Source organism: Clupea harengus, chromosome 7 (assembly GCF_900700415.2).
Source record: "Clupea harengus chromosome 7, Ch_v2.0.2, whole genome shotgun sequence".
Taxonomy (NCBI): Eukaryota; Metazoa; Chordata; class Actinopteri; order Clupeiformes; family Clupeidae; genus Clupea; species Clupea harengus.
This window is the reverse complement of record NC_045158.1, coordinates 14617973-14638727: the sequence shown is the minus strand read 5'-3', so window position 1 is coordinate 14638727 and position 20755 is coordinate 14617973. Positions and strand designations below refer to the sequence as shown.

Sequence of the window (20755 nt, the reverse complement as noted above, 5' to 3'; positions counted from 1 at the left end):
CACATTTATGATGCACATTCCAGAAGATGTCGCTATCATCCGAATAAAGTCAAAATCATTTTCAAAGTGTAGCCTACAATGATTTGCTTTTGTGTGATATGTCAGAAATTCAGATTCAATTCTCAAAACATTTTCAGAAGGTGCAAAAGATGGCACATGTTTATTTGCACAAAAAACCTGAATGACAAACTGTTTAAAAATGTTTTGACTACCTTGGTATTTGTATCCCAACGCTTCCTATACCGATATGAAAACCGCTGGAGTATGACCAGGCAGATGACAGGGAAATATAAGCACTAACTTTCCGACCTCCCACTTGTGGCGTGACGTTGACAGAGGGATGGTGCTTTAAATATGTAAGAGCCTCATACAGTAACACTTCAACACAGAGCAAAATTCTCATGCAGACTCGAATGAAATCGTCAAGAAGCAGAAGGTACAAACTTGCGCTTAATTGAAAGAAAAACTTCATTAATCATTGTGCTCGTCATTTACAGAGATAAAGAATAAAGTTTTGGAGAGTTCCACTGTGCATAATTGTTTTAAAATGAATTAATTACGGGTTTTCCAAATTGCCTAGGTTCTGTAATAGGCAATGCAATAACGACTATCTGATGCTTGCAACATGAATCTCATGAACTAATAAAGCACTCCGTCATCCACACAGCAAACGGCGGAACGCGTTGTGTTGAGGCGACACTGGTGTCAGCGTGAGGACTATTGAAGGAAGCCACCGGGAATAAAACTTCCACCATGAGCGGCACCAAACAAAAGTAAGTTACTTCAATATTCTGTTGGGACTTCCTAAGTAAATGACAGCTCTTTCTACTCTTCGTTTCATAGTTTCTCTAATAGACATGCCTTAGACATGAAGACTGATCTTGACACCCCATGCTAAAGAACAGCTTGCGAGTAGCCCATTGAACATGCACCGTGGTAGCCTACTATGACAGATGTCTTGATGCTTTAGTGTGCACATGCATTGGTCTTGGATTAGATTTACGTGCAAGAGGACCTCTGAACCTCTGAATCCAGTGAAGGCATCTTGTTCCATATTTTTAATTTGGGAACTATAACCTGCAGATGCACTATCACTGTGTTCAAACTAGTTGAATGACTATGTGGGTGATTAAAGGCATTCGCCATATCGAAAACAAAGGCAATCATGACAGCAACAGTTAAAAGAGAAGGGAGCTTATTATACTGACTTATAGCCTGAATCGGTGCTTATAAAGATCTTGATGTTTACTTTTTCAATGAAGTGCCCTTAATAAAGACTACTTAACTAGAGATGCATTTCCGCAAGAAAATGCTAAGTGTGATTGCTCAACAGCAGCAGAGGGTCGGTAACCCTTGCCCAGCAAATGGCAGATTATACAGTCCTAACACTATCCGTAGTTGGGTAGTATACTGATATGCTCTGCTAATACGCAGAGTAAATGTAATGCTGATTTCCAACACCAGTTAACATTATGCTAGTAACTGCTTGTCATTCCACAAAATCGGTACTGTTTCAGTTTTGAAAAAGTTGAAATTGAAAATAACCTTAATCTTCACGTACCAAACGTGTAGTTTGAAGGGAAACACAAATTGCCCTTACAAGAAATTAGACTGTGCCATCTCAGGCTTGTTTGACTATGACTGTTTTTCTACTTACATTTTGGTGTTTGTCAACCTTGTGACTGACATATGCAGTAGGCTATTACATAAAATCTTTCTAAGTGGGAATATGTGGTGTGTGTCCACCATTAGATAAATGGTGTGGCGAAGGCTAACAGAGGTTTTAACTCGTCGCTTCAACACTAAAATCTCAAATTCTTCTGTATGACAGTGATCTTTAGAAATGTAGAAGAGAAGACATAGTAATAATGGTTCAAAATTAATTTGTTATAGTTATTTTATTGTGGATTGTTTATTGGGGATGTAACAGGCACTGATTTTGTGGAATGACCCAGCTATGTCACTTGCTATGTGACCATTTACCAGGGCTGTCTGTTGATGACTAATCAAAATGACAATGATGGACACGTTTAATGCCATAAGTGACCTGTGACCAAGTGTGTAAAAGTCAATGTGTGAGCAGATATGTGCCCTTTCATAAGTTGATATCAGCTAATTTAGCTATGCTTGCTAGCTGAGGAGTGGTTTGTATATTGTAGAGATTACCTAGTCACTTTGAATGTAATGTTACACAAGCAAAACATCAGCTGGAATGTAACTGTAAATAAGCCACAGTATTGGTGGTTTGTTCATTTATTTACTAAATACAGCAGATCAGGTCTACAAAGCAACTTAGAAAAGCATCCTGACTTGGCCAGGAAAGAAACAGGTCTACTGCTCGGAAAGCAGCAACACTATCCTCTGCACCATCAGTACCATGTTTCCTTGACCAGAAAACCTCTGATAACAGCTTCAAATGTAAATTTAATAACGTGACTGAAATGAAAGATAGAGCCTAATCTATCATTTAAAGTTCAGGAAAATCTGATAAGCAGCCAGATGTGTAAACGTAATGGCGTGATTGAAATGACAGCGTTGTGCTCTATAATCTTCGTTCACCAGCTATGGCAACTACCATCGGTCTACCTACTGTAGCCTACAGCTGGCAGAGCGAGTAACATCACAATAGGTGTGCAATCCACCATTAATTTCAATGGGAAAAACAACAATATCAAAAGAACAATGGATGGCATTAAACATTTTACAAGAGCAATACACGGGATCATGACGGACGTGTCAGAGTTGAAGCAGAGTCGATATCTCAAAAGAGCTAGGAGCTCCCACAAATGGGTAGAATAAAGATAAAACATACGAAGAGCAATGTAATCACACAGCATTGAGCGACCACACTAATAATTAATAGAAATATGCATAATAAGGCCATTCAGATAGTGCCCTGATTTTTCTGTCATATAAGCCATTAGATTGGGGGTAACAGATGTTTGCAAATGACCTACATTTGACCACATCAACCAGCGTACTCATCTATTTTTAACGTAGGCAACTCCAAAATGTTTCTGTGTAAAAGCAGAGTGTTCATAATGTATTCATTTGACTCACCTTATTATTTTTTGAATAGCAGAGGAAGGCCACTTCACGTTGAGTTATGCCAAACTCAGTTCTTTAAACTAGACAATTAGACACAGGTAACCTATCAGTAACAAGTCACTGGTAATTTACATTTGATGTTGTAAGGGTTGTGGGGTTAAGTTACTTTGTGTGATGAGAAAAATAATCGTCTGCACTAAGTGTGGATGGGCTGTAATGTATCCTTTCCTTAATGCTGTGGTCACTCAGTATCTTTTCACATCACTGGAATGCAGGGCAGACACATTCGCTCAAGCTGCTGCTGTCCAGCTAATGTAAACAGTGTTTCTGCAGAACCTCACTGCATGATGGCAGAGCCCTGCTATTTCAGGGGTTGCTCCCTAGGTGGCAATGGAGCTGGTCAGAGGCAGCCGAGGGGGAAAATGAGATCCCCTGTAGGATGGCCGCCCCCAAATGGGTTATTTCAGACTAGGCTATATGGGGTCGGGTGGGGTGGTGGGCAGTCAATTGTAATATTTCTATACAGTCATACAGTATATAGAATGCATCAAGCCATTCATTTTAGTGTTCTGAAGGTGGTTCATGACAAGGTTGTGTTTGGGTTTATGTTCTAGAGACTGTTGGATCTTCATAACCTAATTATTAATGTTGGATTGCTCAGTCCATGATGGTTTATTAGGAGTATTGCCTTCCCTTCTATTAACCATGCATACACACAGGCATACTGAACATGCAACAGAGATGAGACCAGTGTGTAGTGATGGATCTTGTGCAGTGAATTAGGTTGTCTAGGTAAGAATACATGTGTGTATTGAGCGATCCATGGTGCTGTATGGAGCACAATAATCGACTCTGAGATCTTTGGTAGTACACAGTGGTCTTGTCATACCACGCCTACATTGCACCAGTTGCCTGGAAATCTGCCCCAGACATGCATGGCTAACTCAGGTATGACTTGGAAGTCAACATCAATGCGTTCATCAAGCTGTGGAAGCCGCGGAAAACGGAACCAAAGTTGAATTTTAGACGGGTGCTGTAACGGTCAACAATGCAGTTCTGCTAGCTGAGACATCATCAGATGACGAGACATACCCTGGTCATACAATGTCAAACCGGGTTTTCCGAGCAGCAGGAGCTTTGTGTAGGACAGCGGGATTGAAGTGGGGCTCGGCTCTTATCTCTCCCCGTGGCATAACACCGAGTGCAGATTTACCCCTGATAGAACCCTCTCTTGGGGGCAAACGGCTTTATCAGGGGAACATGCTTCATCCATCCTGTTTTTGTTTACAGAGCAGTTTGTATTTACACAGGCTGTAAACAAGCAGTTGCAATTCATGTCGAAGGGGAAATGGAAAGGGAAATCGTTTTCCGGCACAAGTTCCCTCTCAGTTATGGAAAAGGGCCGACCCTTTTCTTACTTACTTACATTTTTTTTCTTCTGCTATCATCATCTTTGATTGTTGTAAGAGTAGGGTGTCTAAGTGAATCTTTGGGTGATCAGCTCGCATGGAACCCTTTGTTTTGGGTCTCCGCTGTGTGCTGTTGGTCACATGTCCTTAGGAAGTGATGACCTTTGGTCCTTTTTTATGGAGGGCAAATGGGCTCTGTCTAACTCCTTCCCCCCCCCCCACCCTCCCCTACACACACACACACACACACACACACAGGAACTCACACACACACACAGACACAAACATACACACACACACATAAATGAACACACGCAAGTCTGCTGTGTGGGCTCTTAGTGCCTCTCAGGAGTGATCAAACACAGGCGATGACGCACATGAGGCTGTTACACCCCAAATAGTCCATGGGAAGGATGGTTTTAACTGATGCCATAGGGCAGAAATGTATACTGTAGAACCATGTGAAGTCAGTGAGGGGCTAATTGTGCATGAACTGAGGGGAAGGGGTAAATTGGCAGGTAAATTACGCAGTTTTGAGACAGTTAATTACAGCATGACCAAGAAAGAGTGCCACCCCCCTACGCACTGGCCCCAAGATTTCATGATTGTACACCTTTGCGTGGATGTTTTTCATCACTTAGTCTGCGCAGACAGATTATGTTTTCAGGAGTGAAATTAAATATGGTTTAGAACTTATTAGGTGTGTCTGTATGTGGCATTTCTGTATGTAAGATTTCTGCAAGTGTAATCTTGGTAAGTGAAAATTGTTTTTGCAAAACCAGTTATCGATTAATTAGCTTGCGGTATACTCTATGAAGTGTACATTTTCTTTAACACAATACAGTTGTATAAGAGCTTTGCATTTACTGATGACAGACGTTTCCTAAGTGATAGCTTTCAGGGGTTATTTTCAGCAGGTTACATGTGTAGAGCAATAAGATTTGCTACCTGTTGTCATGATTTGTCAGAGGGGGCTCTGAAACGGAAATCAGTTATATGCTCTGTGTGTGTGTGTGTGTGTGTGTGTGTGTGTGTGTGTGTGTGTGTGTGTGTGTGTGTGTGTGTGTGTGTGTGTGTGTGTGTGTGTGTGTGTGTGTGTGTGTCCGCCGCACATTTAAGTAAAGCAGGGTTAATCCTTAAAGGGCTGATGATTAGGAGATAACCATATGACCATGTGATGCTCAGCCTGTTGCTGAAGTGTAGAGTGGGGTGTGTGAGTGGGAGCAAAGGGGGCTTCCCATATTAACGACCAGCTGGAGGGGATGCTCTAGTTCTGTGTGTGTGTGTGTGTGTGTGTGTGTGTGTGCTTGTATGTTTGTGTTTTTTGTGTGTGGGTGTATGTTTGTGTGTGTGTGTGTGTGTGTGTGCGTGTGCGTGTGCATGTGTGTGTGAGCATGTGTGTGGGTACATGCATGCATAAACCACCAGGCACCTGCGCATGCCTTGTTGCACAAAGTGGTTGCGTGTCCCTGGCCCGGCCGAGGGGATTTGCGCGTAGTAGCCACACCAGCCGTCTCCTCACAGCGCCTTCCCATCAGACTCGATTAGACTTGAACCAGGGCGGCACGGCCTCTCCTGTCACCCATGGGCGGATTACCTCTCCCTCTCCCTCTCCCTCTCCACTGCCAACCCGCTGCGCTGTCCTCTTAGCTAGGGCCACCTCCATCACACCTCCATCTCCACGTCCTCTCTGCGCCTTAGTTTGGGGGGGTGGGGGGCTGTTTGTCCTTTCGGGGTTTTTTCTATGGGGGGGGGGGAAGTTTAGTCCTCCAAACCTGACGAACCTGCGTAAAAAAATATGGCCGCCCCCACGGCCAGCACCAACATGCTGTCGGTGTTGGAGCCCCGGCGCTACGGCTCAATGCTGTCCCTGGAGGAGAAGTGTCAACAGTCTTTCTTTCTCTTCTACTACTACAGGATGGAGGACGAGGCCGTGCTGGATCGCGGGGCGTCCTTCGTCAAGCACGTCTGTGATGAAGAGGAGGTCGAAGGTAAGACTCCTTTTTTTTGCCCTTTTTACACGCCACAAACTTATCACAGATCTCATCAGTGTTTTTTTTGTGTGTGTGTTAATTGTTCTCATGTTTACTTCTGAAGACAGTGACTAAAATCAGGAGGTGTGGATTCTGGAATGGATTCTAGTTTGGCATTCTTTTTTTTTCTGTTGTTTAGCTCACTTGACATGTTTGCTGGTGAGATATAGGGCACAGGAGCCATGTGACACTCTGTTTACATCTCTGATCCTCCCACGGTCTACTTGGCTGAGAAAGGTAGAAAAGTTATGTCACCGCCCAAAGGTTTGTGTGACGGAGATACTACCAGCTCCCAAATTCTGTGCATCCTGGTTTAGAAGACTGGAGGCTGGTTTAAAAGTCTTGTTTACGTTGAACAGTGGAACAACCCTACACGTGTCCGTTTCTGAGCTCATTCTGAGTGATTTGATCACACTACCTCCTCACCAGCTTTAGCTTGGATGTGTTTACCCTCTATCTTGTGAGTATTAAGTGAGGACACTGATGGGGTAGTTTGCTTTCGTTCACGCTTGGAAACATTGTAGGCCATTTTCCTCTGTGCTCTCACACTAGGCTGAACTCGTGCAAGCCTCCCACTTCCTATGAATAATAGGAGGGAGCTACAGGTTAAAAGTCTTGGTGGAGACCTCCCATTGTTCTAGGAGAAGGCACACACTTAACACAAAGCACAATCAAACACGCGCACACACGCATGCAGGAACACAGACACTCACTCACTCACACAGTCTCTCACTCACACTCGCACACACACACACACACACACACACACACACACGACACAACCACACACACACGTACAGGCACAGTCATCCTGCATATAGTATATACTCATAAATATACACACTGACACACACACACAGACATACATGCATATATGGTCATAGATAAACACACCGACACACGCACTCACACATCCTGACACCAGCAAACACACACACACACGCACGCACACACACACACACACACACACACACACACACACACACACACACACGCACACACACACACACACACACACACACACACACATACTCTCTGTGTTTGCACAGGATTAGTTCTACCATTGTGCTATATCAGCCATGTGGTTCTGAGATAGTTCCAGATTGTGAGGCTTATATTTCAGTGACAGACTGTGTTGTCTCCTCACATTCACTATGCAAGTAAGATCAGCTCAGTCACTGTCAGCAGATGAGCTGCTTTGTTATCAATGCCAATGGCATAACATGGCAGAGAAGTTACGACTGGTGTTACTGTAAACGGCAAAGCATAGAGGGCTTCAATAAATGGCTTCCCTCCCTAGAGAGCACTGATTAGCACCATTCATTAATGGAAATTATATTTTATTTATCACCCAGTGCTGTTTTAAGTTTTAATAATTCATCCATTACACATTACATTAGTTTGAGCCTTTTCCTTTCCTTCGCTCGCTATCTGTCATCTGAAAGGCCGTAACTTACCATACCCTGCATGTGAAATAATGGAAGTGTGAACGTACACTTCACAGTCTAAGGCCTCCACTAGCTCGACCAAATCAGTAAAGCAGCCTGAATGGACAGAACAAGCCTCGTCAAATTGAATAAAGGAGACCTACAATTCCTCGTCCATGCTGTGCAATCGCCACACAATAAAATGTAGAATAAACGGTCTTGCAATGGTGATGACGAGATGTGGCCCGTATTTAGCTTGCCTGGGCCGCAGCTGGGGCCCCTGGGTGGCATTAGCATGCTGGGAGTGCAGGCGGGTGCGCTGCCACCCTCCGTATGCTCTGCGATGTCTCTCCGTAGGGGCTGTTACTGGGGTAACTGGAGGTGGTGATGTGGCAGTCAGGAGGCTCAAGGCCCAAATAGAGCTGGTGAACAGAGGGTGTTCTGATGCAGACCCCCCCCCCCCCCCCCCTTCTCTCTCTCTCTGTCAGGAAGGCACCAAGAAACTTGCCCCTGCTGCGGAAAAGAACAGGAAGTACGGGACAAAAGCTGCTGCTGGCAGCGTGAAGTTCCTCTCTTTCTTTCCTTTGCTGTTTCTCTCTCTTCACTCTTTCCCTGCTCTCTATTCTACTCTCTCTCCTTCTCTTTCTGTGTCCTGATCTCTCTCTCCCTTTCTCTCTTTCTCCCTTCTGTTTACTCTTTATTTCTCTCTCTCTCTCTGTCTCTCTCTCTCTCCCTCTGTCTCTCTGTTGATGATTAGTATCTTTACCTTATGCCAGCAGTGGATTGGTTACCATGCCCACTGAGAGAGTGGCCTTTGAGTGTGGCTTCATTAGTGTGAGATGGGCCAGGCACAGCGGCCTCCCTCTGGCATCCTACCATGCCCATGCCCCTCTCTGCAACACTTTTCGCCATGGTGACAGTGCTTGTGTTAGGTGGTGATCGCAGCATGTACCTATCAGTGCTGAGATACGGCCTTCGATTTTCAGGGGCCAAGTGCTCGGTAGTTTGACGGGTTATTTGCGTTCTTGTTCCACAGAGGAAAAGAACCGTGTATGGAGTGTCCAGCCATGCTGTGTTTACGGGAGGAAGCATTATTTAGGATTTCACAGCTGCACAAAAGATATCTCTTTGTTTTCCGTGACTTTCCAGACTGCCTCTTTAATTCTGCCATAATACGGGCGATGCAGGCTGTGTCTGAACAATCGGTTTGGGGTTATTGGGTTCACGACAGTCTGTGTGATAGTATTACATGTGCATTATCAGCTTCTCTCCTCTCTTTTCATTTATTCATTCTTTCTTTTTTCTTAAATTTTTTCTTTTCTTTTCTGATCTGCATTTTTTTTTCTTTGCTGCTTAGCCGCAGCTTAGTATATTTGCTCCCTTTCAGTTCCTGTTTCAGGTCTGGTTCTTGTACTCACTGGAATACAGTGGGAGCAGCATTGTGGGGATATTTCCAGGGTTCCATCAAAATGGGGAACCGTGTTGCTAGGTTATGTAGCAGGTATGGACCCAGAGCACCGATGCTGTGAAGTGGCCTGTGCAGCACCTCTGGGGTCAGTGCTGAGTAGATCACGGAGCGTGAGCGTGTAATCGCCTACGACGCTTACAGTGGAGGCCGAGAGTGCGAACCATTCAAGGGGGGACCTTTTTTTATTGAATGATCCAGGGAAGCCAGATAGTGCTGGCAGAGGAGAGGGCCAGCTGCTAAAGAGAGATGAAGCTGTCCAACAGAGAGCACAGCCTACAGTAGAGATGCAGGAGGAGAGAAGAGAAGAGAGGGAGAAGAGCAGAGTGGGAGGGGAGGTGGGGGTGGAGGAAGAGAGTGAAAGAGGTGAAATAGAGAGAGTGGTCGATAGGCAGATAAACAGAGAGAGAGATAAGGTGAAAGAGAGAGAGAAAGAGAGAGGGAGGTGAGAGGGATGGAGTGAGAGAAAGAGAGAGAGAGGCGAAAGCGAGAGAGGGAGGTAGGATAGAGAGGGTGAAAGAGGTGAGGAAACACATCTTGTGTTGACAGTTCCCTCACTCCATCTTTTGACATGAGCCCGTGGATTGACAGGCTGTCTTAGCGTAGCACAAAACTGGCAATGTGAGAGAAGGCACTCTGTCACGAATCACACGCGTGACTCCCTCACGTCCATGACCCTGTGACCCCCAGCTGACTGCCTATAAATCTTCACTGGCCTCCCAGTGGTCGTGGTTAAAGAGGAATAGTGTACTTCATGGAATGGCCATCGGACTGCTCTTCAAACAGAGAACAAGAGCCGGAGTGTAGTCAGACAGACTGTTGTCTTTTGACCCTCCGTCATAGCCTCATGTGTGGGTCCCTCAAGGGGACTGCAGATAGCAGCCTCGAACGGAAGTCCTGGCCTGACACTGAACTCTCAGCGTCCAGGCGACAGCTCAGAAACCCCGCCATTGTCTCTTGGACGATAGTTTGGTGGGCACTACGCGATGAGAGTTCACAGTCTCGAGACAGCTCGCTGAAAGTGTGGCCTGGAAGCGCAGCAAAAATGAGCGCTAACAAGGCTGTGTCTGCAGCTAAGACCCACTCCTAACCTCAACACGTCCCTCTACTTTTAGCCAAAGAATCTCAGTGCTCCCCTGAAGTCTCACCGTCAGGAGATTTTTGGAATGATTTAGAAATGCCCGTTAATGCTGTGATTCGTTCCCAGCCACATTTAGTGCATATTTCAATATGGCTTTCTCTATATGACACTGCCTGGAGGTTGTTGTGTCTGGAGGGGTAGTTTTAACCCGCTAGGTCCCGATAGGCTCTGACCTCTTTACTCTTTACAGTTACTTCGGACTTGCAGTTCATTTTATGTGAATATTGGTGGTGGGTAATTATGAGTAAGAAATTGACTGCATGCCCATGGACAACGTGGGTGGGTCTGAAAAGCATGTGCTGTGCTTTCTGACAAGATTAAGACATTACATTTTAAAACCTTTGTTATGTTACTTGGTTTAGAATAGAGTGGCATATTTTCAGAAATACTGCAACCATTCTGAATGTCCCTTAATCTAATATATGCTGATGAATCCGAACGGGTCTTTTTTTGGTTCTCCGGAGTGTCGAGCATCCGTCTCGAGGGCTATAGTTAGCCCGGCAACGCTGAGTGAACCTCCAAATGTATTTAAGACCTGTCGCAGCCCAAGTCCCAGCCGAGTGCTAGAATGCAGCTGAACCTCAGGACCAACGGGCAGAGGCGCTGCGTTCGGACCCGCCGGCCCGAACAGGGCTTTCACTTTTGGCCCTAAACACTGAAAGTTCACTGCTGCCTGCTACTTCAGCCCAGCCAAAATATGTGGTTTGTCAAGTCGGCTGCAAACCTTTCCCCTTCCAGGCATGCCTTATTTTAGAGGGGGGGGACAACTTCCTTGGGACACACTGAAAAAAGCCATTTCCTGTATAAATTGCATTAGGGAAGTGCTTGGCATTTATTTACATCCTTACTTTATTGTCAGAGGACTGAATGTCCCTCCCAGTGGCCTACAAGGAAACAATTGACACCCAAGTCCTGACCTCACCATCTTGCTTGATATTTCCTCTGGCTGTGAGAGAGTATTGGCTATTGTTTCTTTTTTCCCAGTATCCCCCACCCTGATGCCAGGTGCCCGTATGCTCCCTTACTGATTATAACCAGACAAAAGTTCAGCCAGCAGATATCCTCTTGTTGGTTTGATGAAGTCACAAAATAACTTGCATCTCTGCAACCCCCCCCCCCCTTCTTCTTCTTTCCCCCTGCATCTCTCCTTCCTCCCTCCCTCTATGTCGCCACAGGTCACCACACCATCTACATAGGTGTGCACGTGCCCAAGAGCTACCGACGCCGGAGACGCCACCGCAGGAAGGCCGGCCACAAGGACAAGAAGGAGAAAGTGACGGAGACGGCCTCTGACAAGTCGGACACGGAAAACAACGACGAGGCCAGCTACAGCATCCTCAAACCGCTCAGTAAGTGCTGCTGAAGAGCACGTCAGGCAGCGTTAGCCCCCGCGCCGTCACAGCTTCCGACCCAGTGCAGCTGTGTGTTTGTATGTGAGTTTCACGTGAGTGCATGTGACGGAGTGTGAGAGATTGAGCTTGTGTGCTGTATTTGCATGTGTGTGTGTGTGTGTGTTTTTTTGGTACAACCTCTTTCATGGAAACAATGCCCTTCACCAACTCCTGCATCCAGTCTCTATCCTCCACCTCCTCCTCCTCCTCCACCACCACCCCCCAGACTGTCCCACGCGCCATGGGCCAAACACAACTGCTGACTCCCCTCAGTCAGAACAGATAGCTGGGGCTGTCCCCGCTGCGTACCAACACTGTTTAGACAGACAGGAGCGTTCGTCCTGCGTGTAAGTAGTATCCAGGCGAATAGAGCTGTGGTATGTATCTCAGGGAAATGTATCTCTCTCTCTCTCTCTCTCTCTCTCTCTTTCTCTCTCTCTCTCAGTTTTCTCTCTCTCCCTGTGCCTGCCTCTTTCTCTATCCCTCTATCTCTCTGTCTCCTTATCTTTGTCTCTGTCTCTTTCTCCTAATATCTCTATCTTGTTCTCTTTCTTTCTCTCTCTTTCTCCCTCTGTCTCTGAGAGTGTGTCGCTGTTTGCGTCCCTTTATATACGTGTGCACACACTGCCTAGATGTCAGTGGTGAGGAAATGGCCTTCTGCCCGAAGCCTGCTACTTAAGAGGCGTTGCTGGCGATTTGGATGCTGAGAGTCTAAATGGTCGCTAATGATGGGTGAAAAGAAGGAGGGGGAGAAAGAGAGAAAGGGAACACAAGAAAGAGAAGAAAGGTAATCTGTGGGCCCTGTATAAATGCTATGCCATTGTAAAAAGAGAAAGAAAAAAAAAGCTTCTAGTCTCAGTGTTAGTGTGGGCCTGAGAATAGATGCACAACAATAGTTTAATTATACTGTGATTTCCCTTTCTGGAAGGCAGACAGAACAGGCAGGCCTGTACATTTTGACTGACCTATTCTGCTAGCAGCCCCCACAATGGAAAATGCCCTGTTATGTAAATACAGTATGTCTTCAGCCGTTTCAAACGTCTGGCTCTTTTCCTACTGGACCAGTATCACCAAACGTCACCACTCCCCATCCCCGTTTGGCAACAAATTCGTGTTGATTGTTCAGACAGTGCCTTCGCGTTGTAATGTTTTTGTGTGTGGTAGTGGAAGGTTTTCTTCTTTTGTTTTTGGAAATGGTTCATATGAAGATTGTAGGGGATTGCCTTATCCCCTTATACTATATATACTGTATATAGTACAAGTAAGCTATGCATTGCATCAGTATGTACTGCATGCTCCCTAGGTCTTCAAACCTAACCTGTTATTTATTGTCTTATGGTGTACATATATTCATCTCATTCTAAATACGCCTGAGATTATCCCTTAGGCTGTTTGCCACAAAGCTGTCAGTTTGCACAATGGCCTACACACGTATGTGCGACTTTCACATGCAATGTCTAGGAGATAAACCTTTTCACATTGTGTATCATTCACAGCATGAACAGGATTTCCTTGGAGAGGTTCATAAAGGCAGCAGCAGATTACATGCAGCACAATTGAGGCAGTGACTCTCCTCAGCTTCCTGCTGTGTGTTCTCTCATCAGCTTTAAGTCCATGTTTAGAAGGCATACCCCTCCTCTTCCCCCACTTTACTCCCATGTCTTTAGATTGATTGCTTCCTGATTCGCATGCGTGCGTAATCTGAAATCACAGGCAGTGTTATTATTCTATTATTTTTTTGAAAAGGTATGTATCAGAGGAAATATGGCTGTCATGTAAAAAGCGACACAAGAAAACAATCACTGCCGCGGAAATGATTTAAACCAATTCTGTCCACAGACTCATGGTCAGAGATTTGCTGACATGCAAGCGGGAACTTTATTGATTTGACTTCTTGGCTGAGTGTATGCCTTGTTTAGTCACTATGTTGTCACCAGGAGCCCCCCCCCCCCCCCCCCCCACCCCCTTATCCACCATTCTCCATTCTCTCACTTCACCAGAAGGACGTTGCCTGGGAGGTTTATTGAAACTTTGAAAGTGGATTATGTGTGCCGGTATTTCTGCCGATTCGCTGTCTGCGCTACGCTGACTCACGTCCACAGTGGTTTAAAACCTGCGCGTGCTAACGTTAGTCATCCCTGTGAGCCCTTCCCTCTCCGCTTCTAGAACATGCTCTCTATTATTCACATGAATAGGGGGCAAAAAACAGAGGCACTGAAAGAACGAAGAAGAAAGCTAGGAAAAGAAAGGAACAAAGGCAGGTCTCATTTAGCCCTTCCGCAGGTCCGCATGTTCAGTCAAGCAGCGCACATTTAGCTCGTTGTTCCCAGCAGGTTTTGATGGTCGTCTAGCAGCTTGCGTGCATGTCGGGGGTGGTGGTGGTGGTGGTGTCGGGCAATCCGGACATGAAGATTGGCTCTTGTCCTCTTGCCCTCCTTCTAAATCAAAGACACCTCACTGTGCCCACTGTCTGGACACTGTCACGGATTCACTTACATGCCGGGGGTGCAAACGAGTTCAGCAGTTTGTCAGTGAGCCAACAGCAAGCTTGTGGAAACTGAATGAGCCCTCTCTCGCTCTCATTCTTTCTTTCTCTCTGTCCAACTCTTTCCCTCTTCTCCTCTCCGTATCATTATCTGGGTTCCAGCTCTTCTGTTCTTCTGTTCCCCTTCTCCTTCTCTTTCAGTCCCTCTCTTTTCCCCTTGTTCTCAATGTCAGTCTCATCATATGGACCACAGCTCTTCTCTCTCTATCGCCCTTTCTCTCTCTTTCCCTATCTCTCTCTCTCTCTCTCTCTTTCTGTCTCTCTCTCTCTTTCTCTCCACACAAGACTCTGTGGTCACTTTGCACCTGCTCATGGAAAAACCTCAACTCCCCTGAAGTGCTGTGTGTCATTCCAAAATAGGAAAAAAAGGGCAAGAACAAATTCCACTGGCAGGAAAAGATGCTGATGCCACCTGAACATGAGAGGGTTTGTTTGCGCCCAATACTCTGCCCGCAGAGGGTCAAAAGATGAGGGCGCTGCCACCGCATGGCGGTGCCGAGAGTCTGTTTGTTTACGACGGCCAGTGGCCACGGAATTTCCACCACCCGTGAGAGCTACATTAATGGACTGCAGCAAATCTGCAATACAAACATGAACAGTTGGTTGTATGGCACAGGAGCTGAGGCTGCATGGTGAGACATTGTATGCATTCTATACATATTCTATAGCTTTCCAACATGCACACGTCCTTGCTTGCGGAGCAGAGCAGAAACGGTTATATACAGTTTATTTTCTAACCTCATTGAGGAACATTAGGCACTTTTACACACAGCCCCTTTTATAACCTAATTGATAACAGAATTAAAAAGAGCTTCTCCTCTCCTCTCTCAACATATTAGGAATTAGTAAGGAGTCAGCATCAACAACAGAAGGACCTCACCTCACCTTAACAGGGCCATTTGCATACATGCAGGGGCGTAACTATAGGGGGTGCAGCAGGTGCGGCTGCACCTGGGCCCAAAACTACACTGTATTGCTCGACGGGCCCCCTCCTCCAAGAGAGCACGTGAAATTAACTTGGATGTGTATATGTTAATACACAGTACCTATAGATGACAGGTAGTGTCAAATGCTACTTATATGCTTGAAAAGCCAAACTTATCTCAGTCATGGTGGGTATTATTTTTTGGGGAAAAGTAGCAATTTATAGCAAAATCATATGCTTATCCTACATACACTAAAGAAACTATCAAAACACTATTCAATGAAATTAATAAGTTCTTATTTTCTTTGGTATTTTTGTGATTAGCAATGATGATTGCTGGGTAATATGTATGTTGTTGTCCAATGTCAAGTCTCTATTTGATCATGTGACAATACAATACGCTATAGCCAATACCAATTCGAAGGTCTGATAACCTAGTAATTAGGTCCTAGTTATTTGAGCACAGCACAACTTTACTCGTAACAATGCCTTTTAAGCACAAGAGTGGAAGTAGAAAAGGGCAAGAGAAAAAAGAACGAGGAGAAGGCGGCAAAGCTGCCTAAATTAGATTATTTTGGTTTTTTAACCAGCCCGTCAACGAGTCGCCAGCCCACGGAGTCAGCAGTGCAGCAGTTCAACTGGGATTAGCATCGCTGCTTTTGCCCTCAGTGGTGTGTCAGCAACCATGCAACAGGTAACCTACGGCTATTGTGATAGATATACATTTCAAGACAAGTTATAGCCTACATACATTATGGTAGGGCAGGATTACTAGGCTACAAGCAGAGATAGGCAAAAATACATCAAAATGTATTTTGATACAAAATACAAAATACCCCTCAAATAAATGTATCAAAATAAAATACAAAATACTGGTGCCAGAAAATGTAACAAAATACAATACATGTATTTTGTATTTAAAATATAGGAAATACTTTTTCTGGATTTTCCATTTTCTCACAGTTTGGTATAGCAGAGCATTCAGGTTTGGGCTATATAATGTACACAAAGCTCTGGGGAACCCCACAAATAGGAAAAACAGTCACAGAATATCAGTGTAACTAAGCAAAGCTATTAAAAGACAACAACTTGATTGATTATGTATATATATATATATATATATATTTGCAGGCAGCAGCTGTGTGACTCATGTTTTCACAAAACAAGGATCTCAATGCAATCTCTATGGCTTCCGGGAGGGCTCGCCCCACCATGCTTTTGTCATACGTAATTGTGTATAAGGACGTCATACGGCTTTGATCAAGTCACAGGCCGTGTCTATTGCCGCACACTTGCACACTTCAAACACTGACTTTCAGTGCTTAGGGCGTTCACACTGACAGAACCAGCAGAATTCAGGGCACTGAAAGTACCTGGATGGTGCACTGCAAACGGTCAAAAAATGCAGTGTGAAATAATGGACACTACTCACTCTAAACAGGCGCCATCTTGGCTACGTAGCGGAAGAGGAGGAGCCCTTTCCGGAAGCTTTTCAGTTTGGAAAGTTGGCTGACTGACGCTTCGCTAATCACTTCAACCATTATTGCTGGTTACAATAACTGTGTTATCTGATAGTACAGTGTCTATTTCTCTGTAACTTTTAAAAAATCTAAGCGAGAAAACGCTAAAAGATGTGCATTTACATACAAAACACGGCTGTCAGCAGAGTTTTGGTCCGCCATCTTTGTTTTTCGCCAAATTTCCAGTTGGCCGGAGCACAGATTTACGGGTTAAAGGCTCCCACATTTGTGTCTCTCAGTGTTCCATTTGAGACAACACTAATCAGCGACAGAACAAACTACATATGTAAGTGCACTGTATTGCAGTGCACTGTATTGCAGAGTACTTTGTAAAGTGTGCCGTAATAGCCACAGCCACATTCTGTCAAGATGGCTAACGTTGGGTGCAACAACTCGATTCTCTCTTTGAAAGAACCTCCTTTAAGTCGTCGTACTAATGAAGATAAATTGACAAGGATCAAGACAGCTATCTAAGTTTTCGAACACAGCCCTGTTTTGTGAAAAAAAATGGATTTAACGTGAGAGTCAATGAGAGAGATCTGGGCGATTTCCATTTTGCCTCAAAAAGGGGCGGCGTCATTTGAAGCGCCACTTTTGCCTGACTGTTGCCTGATTCGACAATGACATTCAGAGGCAGATCAGATGGTCTAGTGGTAGAATCTGACAGAAAAAAAATCTCCTTCTGCCTTAACAATGGAGAAAGTATTTTGAGTATTTTAAATACAAAATTACTCTACTCTAAAGTATTTTGATACAAATTACGTTAGATTTTTGATCGGCCCTATCAAATACAAATTACAAAATACTCAAAGCAGTTGAAATATGTATTTCAAATACAAGTAATTGAAATACTGCCCATCTCTGGCTACAAGTTGGGTAAATAGTTGTCGCTATTATTATTGCTTTCTAACATTTTTTACGGTATACAAACACCTTTGATTAGCGTTTTTTTAGACGCGGTTGCGTAAGTAGGGAAGGCTACGATTTTTTTAAAATTATTATTATTTATTTTTTTTTGCGTTCACTAGGGGGGCCCGTAATAATATCTTGCACCTGGGCCCGTCGTTACTACGTTACGCCACTGCATACATGACAGTAATAAAAACTAGGTACTAGGTGGATAGATAGTGCCATGGAGCAGGCTGGCACGTATGACTATGTCTGCATTGTGAATGTTTGTGAATTATTCAAGAGATAGAGCCTGGCCTGCAGGGGCTAAACAGACATGTGCACAAACAGCCCCATATGGAGATATGGGGGAAAGGGAGGGGATGGCATCAGGGTGGGGGTTGCCCCAACTCATTTTGCCTCATTGAATCAGCCTTCTTTCCTTCTTAAGTAGATTACATAGGTTAGCGCCACTGATATTATGTCTCTGATATAGTGAGTGATAGCGAGAGAGAGCATATGAGAGAGGTGGGATAGTGAGCATTATAGGAGCATCATAGCCACCCCTTCCGGCAGGCGCGGCTGTCCCACATTAAAGTGTGTCAGTGGGTGTCAGTCAGACCCCTGCTGAGCAGGATGTCACTCTGAGACCTCTGAAGGCCAGCCCCAGTAATCCTCCCTAAATCTCCCCCCACAGGTTATTATTAGCTAATCTAACATCCTTCTTTGCCCTAAGTCTGCCATGTGTAGGTGGTAGTGTGTGTGTGTGAGTCTGTGTGTGTGTCTGTGTGTGTGTGTGTGTGTGTGTGTGTGTGTGTGCGTGTGCGTGTGCGTGTGCGTGTGTGTGTGGCTGGCTGGCTGGCTGTATTAGTGTGCTTGTGCATATGTGTTTGCATGACCATGTGTGTGATGAGTATTTACTATGCTGAGGCATGAGAAACCACCCTGATTGTCCATCACCAGAGCAAGGCAAATTCACTGTTTGAACCTTATACAGTGTACTCACTGTAACCGTAATTCCACTGAATCTCTATGTGGACCCAATATATCTCGAGATAAGATTATGCTGGATCTTACATAGGCAAGTGAGTTAGGTGAAACCACACTGGTTGGCTTGTCTCATGACACCCAGATCCAGCCAGGTTGGAGACTCAAAACACAGACAGTGCCTAGTATCCATGCTGTTGTTGTGACTGTGTCTGGAATTAGCTGATTGTTAAGTCTTAAATATGCTGCCACGGTCACGGCTACGTTTAGGTCAACGCATGGTGTGCATGATGCAGTTTTTGTCCCCAGGATGGTCTGTGCAGACTGTTCGCATAGCACCATAGTCTGTTCGCATAGCGCCAACATTTTGTATCCAAGCAGACTAGTGTGCGTTGACTGCGCATGTGTATTCAGGTTTTAAAGCACTGGCTCAGGTTCAAGAGAAAACTAAATCCATTTACGCTATTTATTCATTTAGCAGACGCTTTTATACAAAGCGACTTACAGCACTGATAAAATGAGAGTTCGGCTTAATTCATGCCTCAGTGAATCATAGCTGATTAGATTACCAGCAACAGTAGTTAGCTTTGGTTAGATAAGCTATTTAGATGGACTAAATGGTTAGGAAGGGGCTGAGAAATCTATAGACCTATAAAACAGTCTTTGCTGTAGATATATACATGACATGAGATACTATTTCAAACACTGTGATTGAGCTTGTGCGCTGTGACGTTTTCACAACTGCAAAGATAATATCCTTTGGAGGCACAAAAGTGCACACATCCATCACAATAAGTGAAAAAAGTTCCAAGAGCATGAAATTGCCCTGGTTATTATCATCTGTGACACATTTGAAATCATTGTGCTGCCTCTGTCACAGAATGTGCTAGAATCTATTTCAAATCAAAACATATTGCACTATCTCCTCTGTTTCTTTCAGCCCTGTGATTAATATGTCACTGTATAAAGTATGAGCTGTGTTTATACAATATTTATACACCCATTGTTTGTTTATCACTCGTAACTCTTAGTTACGGAGATGGGATTCTTTGTAAAATGTCAGCCACAGCAAGCTGTAGTAGCTCTCAACCTGAATCGTGAATTGTAGGAGTTTGGTCCTGTTTTCCCTTTTAGGGAGTCAAATTAAACTGCTCTTCACTGTGACGAACAAATGCAATGTTAGATTAACCGCTGAGACTGAGTACTTGTTTGGGGTGTAGGAACTCTAAAATTACTTTCTCTCTGGTACTTTTTCATATGTCAGTTTATGATCATTTGTGATCTTGCGACAACGTTCATTTTCTGCCACATAAACAATGACAGGACTTTGTTTGCCCACATGATAAACCATAGAGAAAACCTCAAAGATTAAAGAAATCCCTTTTACACACTTAGCCTGAAAATAGTTCCTCCGCCTCAGTCTGCAGTGCTTTCCTTTTCCCATGCAGTGTATCAGTTTCGGGAAGTCTGTCCGTGAGTGGCAGGGGCAGTCGTGATCCAAAAGAACAATCAACAATCCCAGCCACGCCATTGTGCTGCGAACAAAGGACAACAGGCCCTGTCCGATCACAGTCATGTGACGCCTTTAAAGTGCTCTCTGTTCACTGCATGCCCCCCCCCCCCCCCCAAACAACACCACAATGACTACCTCATCCTCCCCCCCCCCACCCCCCCCATGGCCACCAGGAGGGAGATGCAAAGCGGCCATGCTGAAATGTCAACAGCCACTTTGAGCGTGCGCTTAGCCCCATGCTACCCTGCTTTATTAGCAACCTGGACGTCTAATGGACCCTTTTACCCACTCGCACCCACGCAGAGTACAGGCTTTGTACTTAAGTCCTGCCGGGATAATGATTAGCCTCCCGTTGACATGTGTGGGCACTGGTGATTGGAGAGCCGTTCCATTTTTTTTAATGGAAGGCCAGACTGCCGCTATCAGAAACTACTGACTGTCGTCTACTGAAGTTGTGTGGCAA

General features: G+C 44.8%; 1 protein-coding gene across 8 annotated transcripts in view; it reads left to right on the top strand.

Annotated features, from left to right (window-relative positions):
* Positions 1–323: 323 nt before the first annotated feature.
* slc4a4a (solute carrier family 4 member 4a) overlaps positions 324–20755 on the top strand; it is a 60621-nt gene continuing 40189 nt past the window's right edge. For 3 of the 8 annotated variants that reach the window (XM_031570625.2, XM_031570623.2, XM_031570624.2), the window contains exons 1-2: positions 6217–6448; positions 11699–11872. In XM_031570625.2, the coding sequence (XP_031426485.1) occupies positions 6256–6448; positions 11699–11872 (367 nt within the window). In that variant the 5' untranslated portion in view covers positions 6217–6255. Of the gene's footprint in view, positions 437–667; positions 774–6216; positions 6449–11698; positions 11873–20755 lie in introns of those variants that run through there. The other 5 variants (XM_042708267.1, XM_031570629.2, XM_031570627.2 and 2 more) reach the window with 3 other exon arrangements.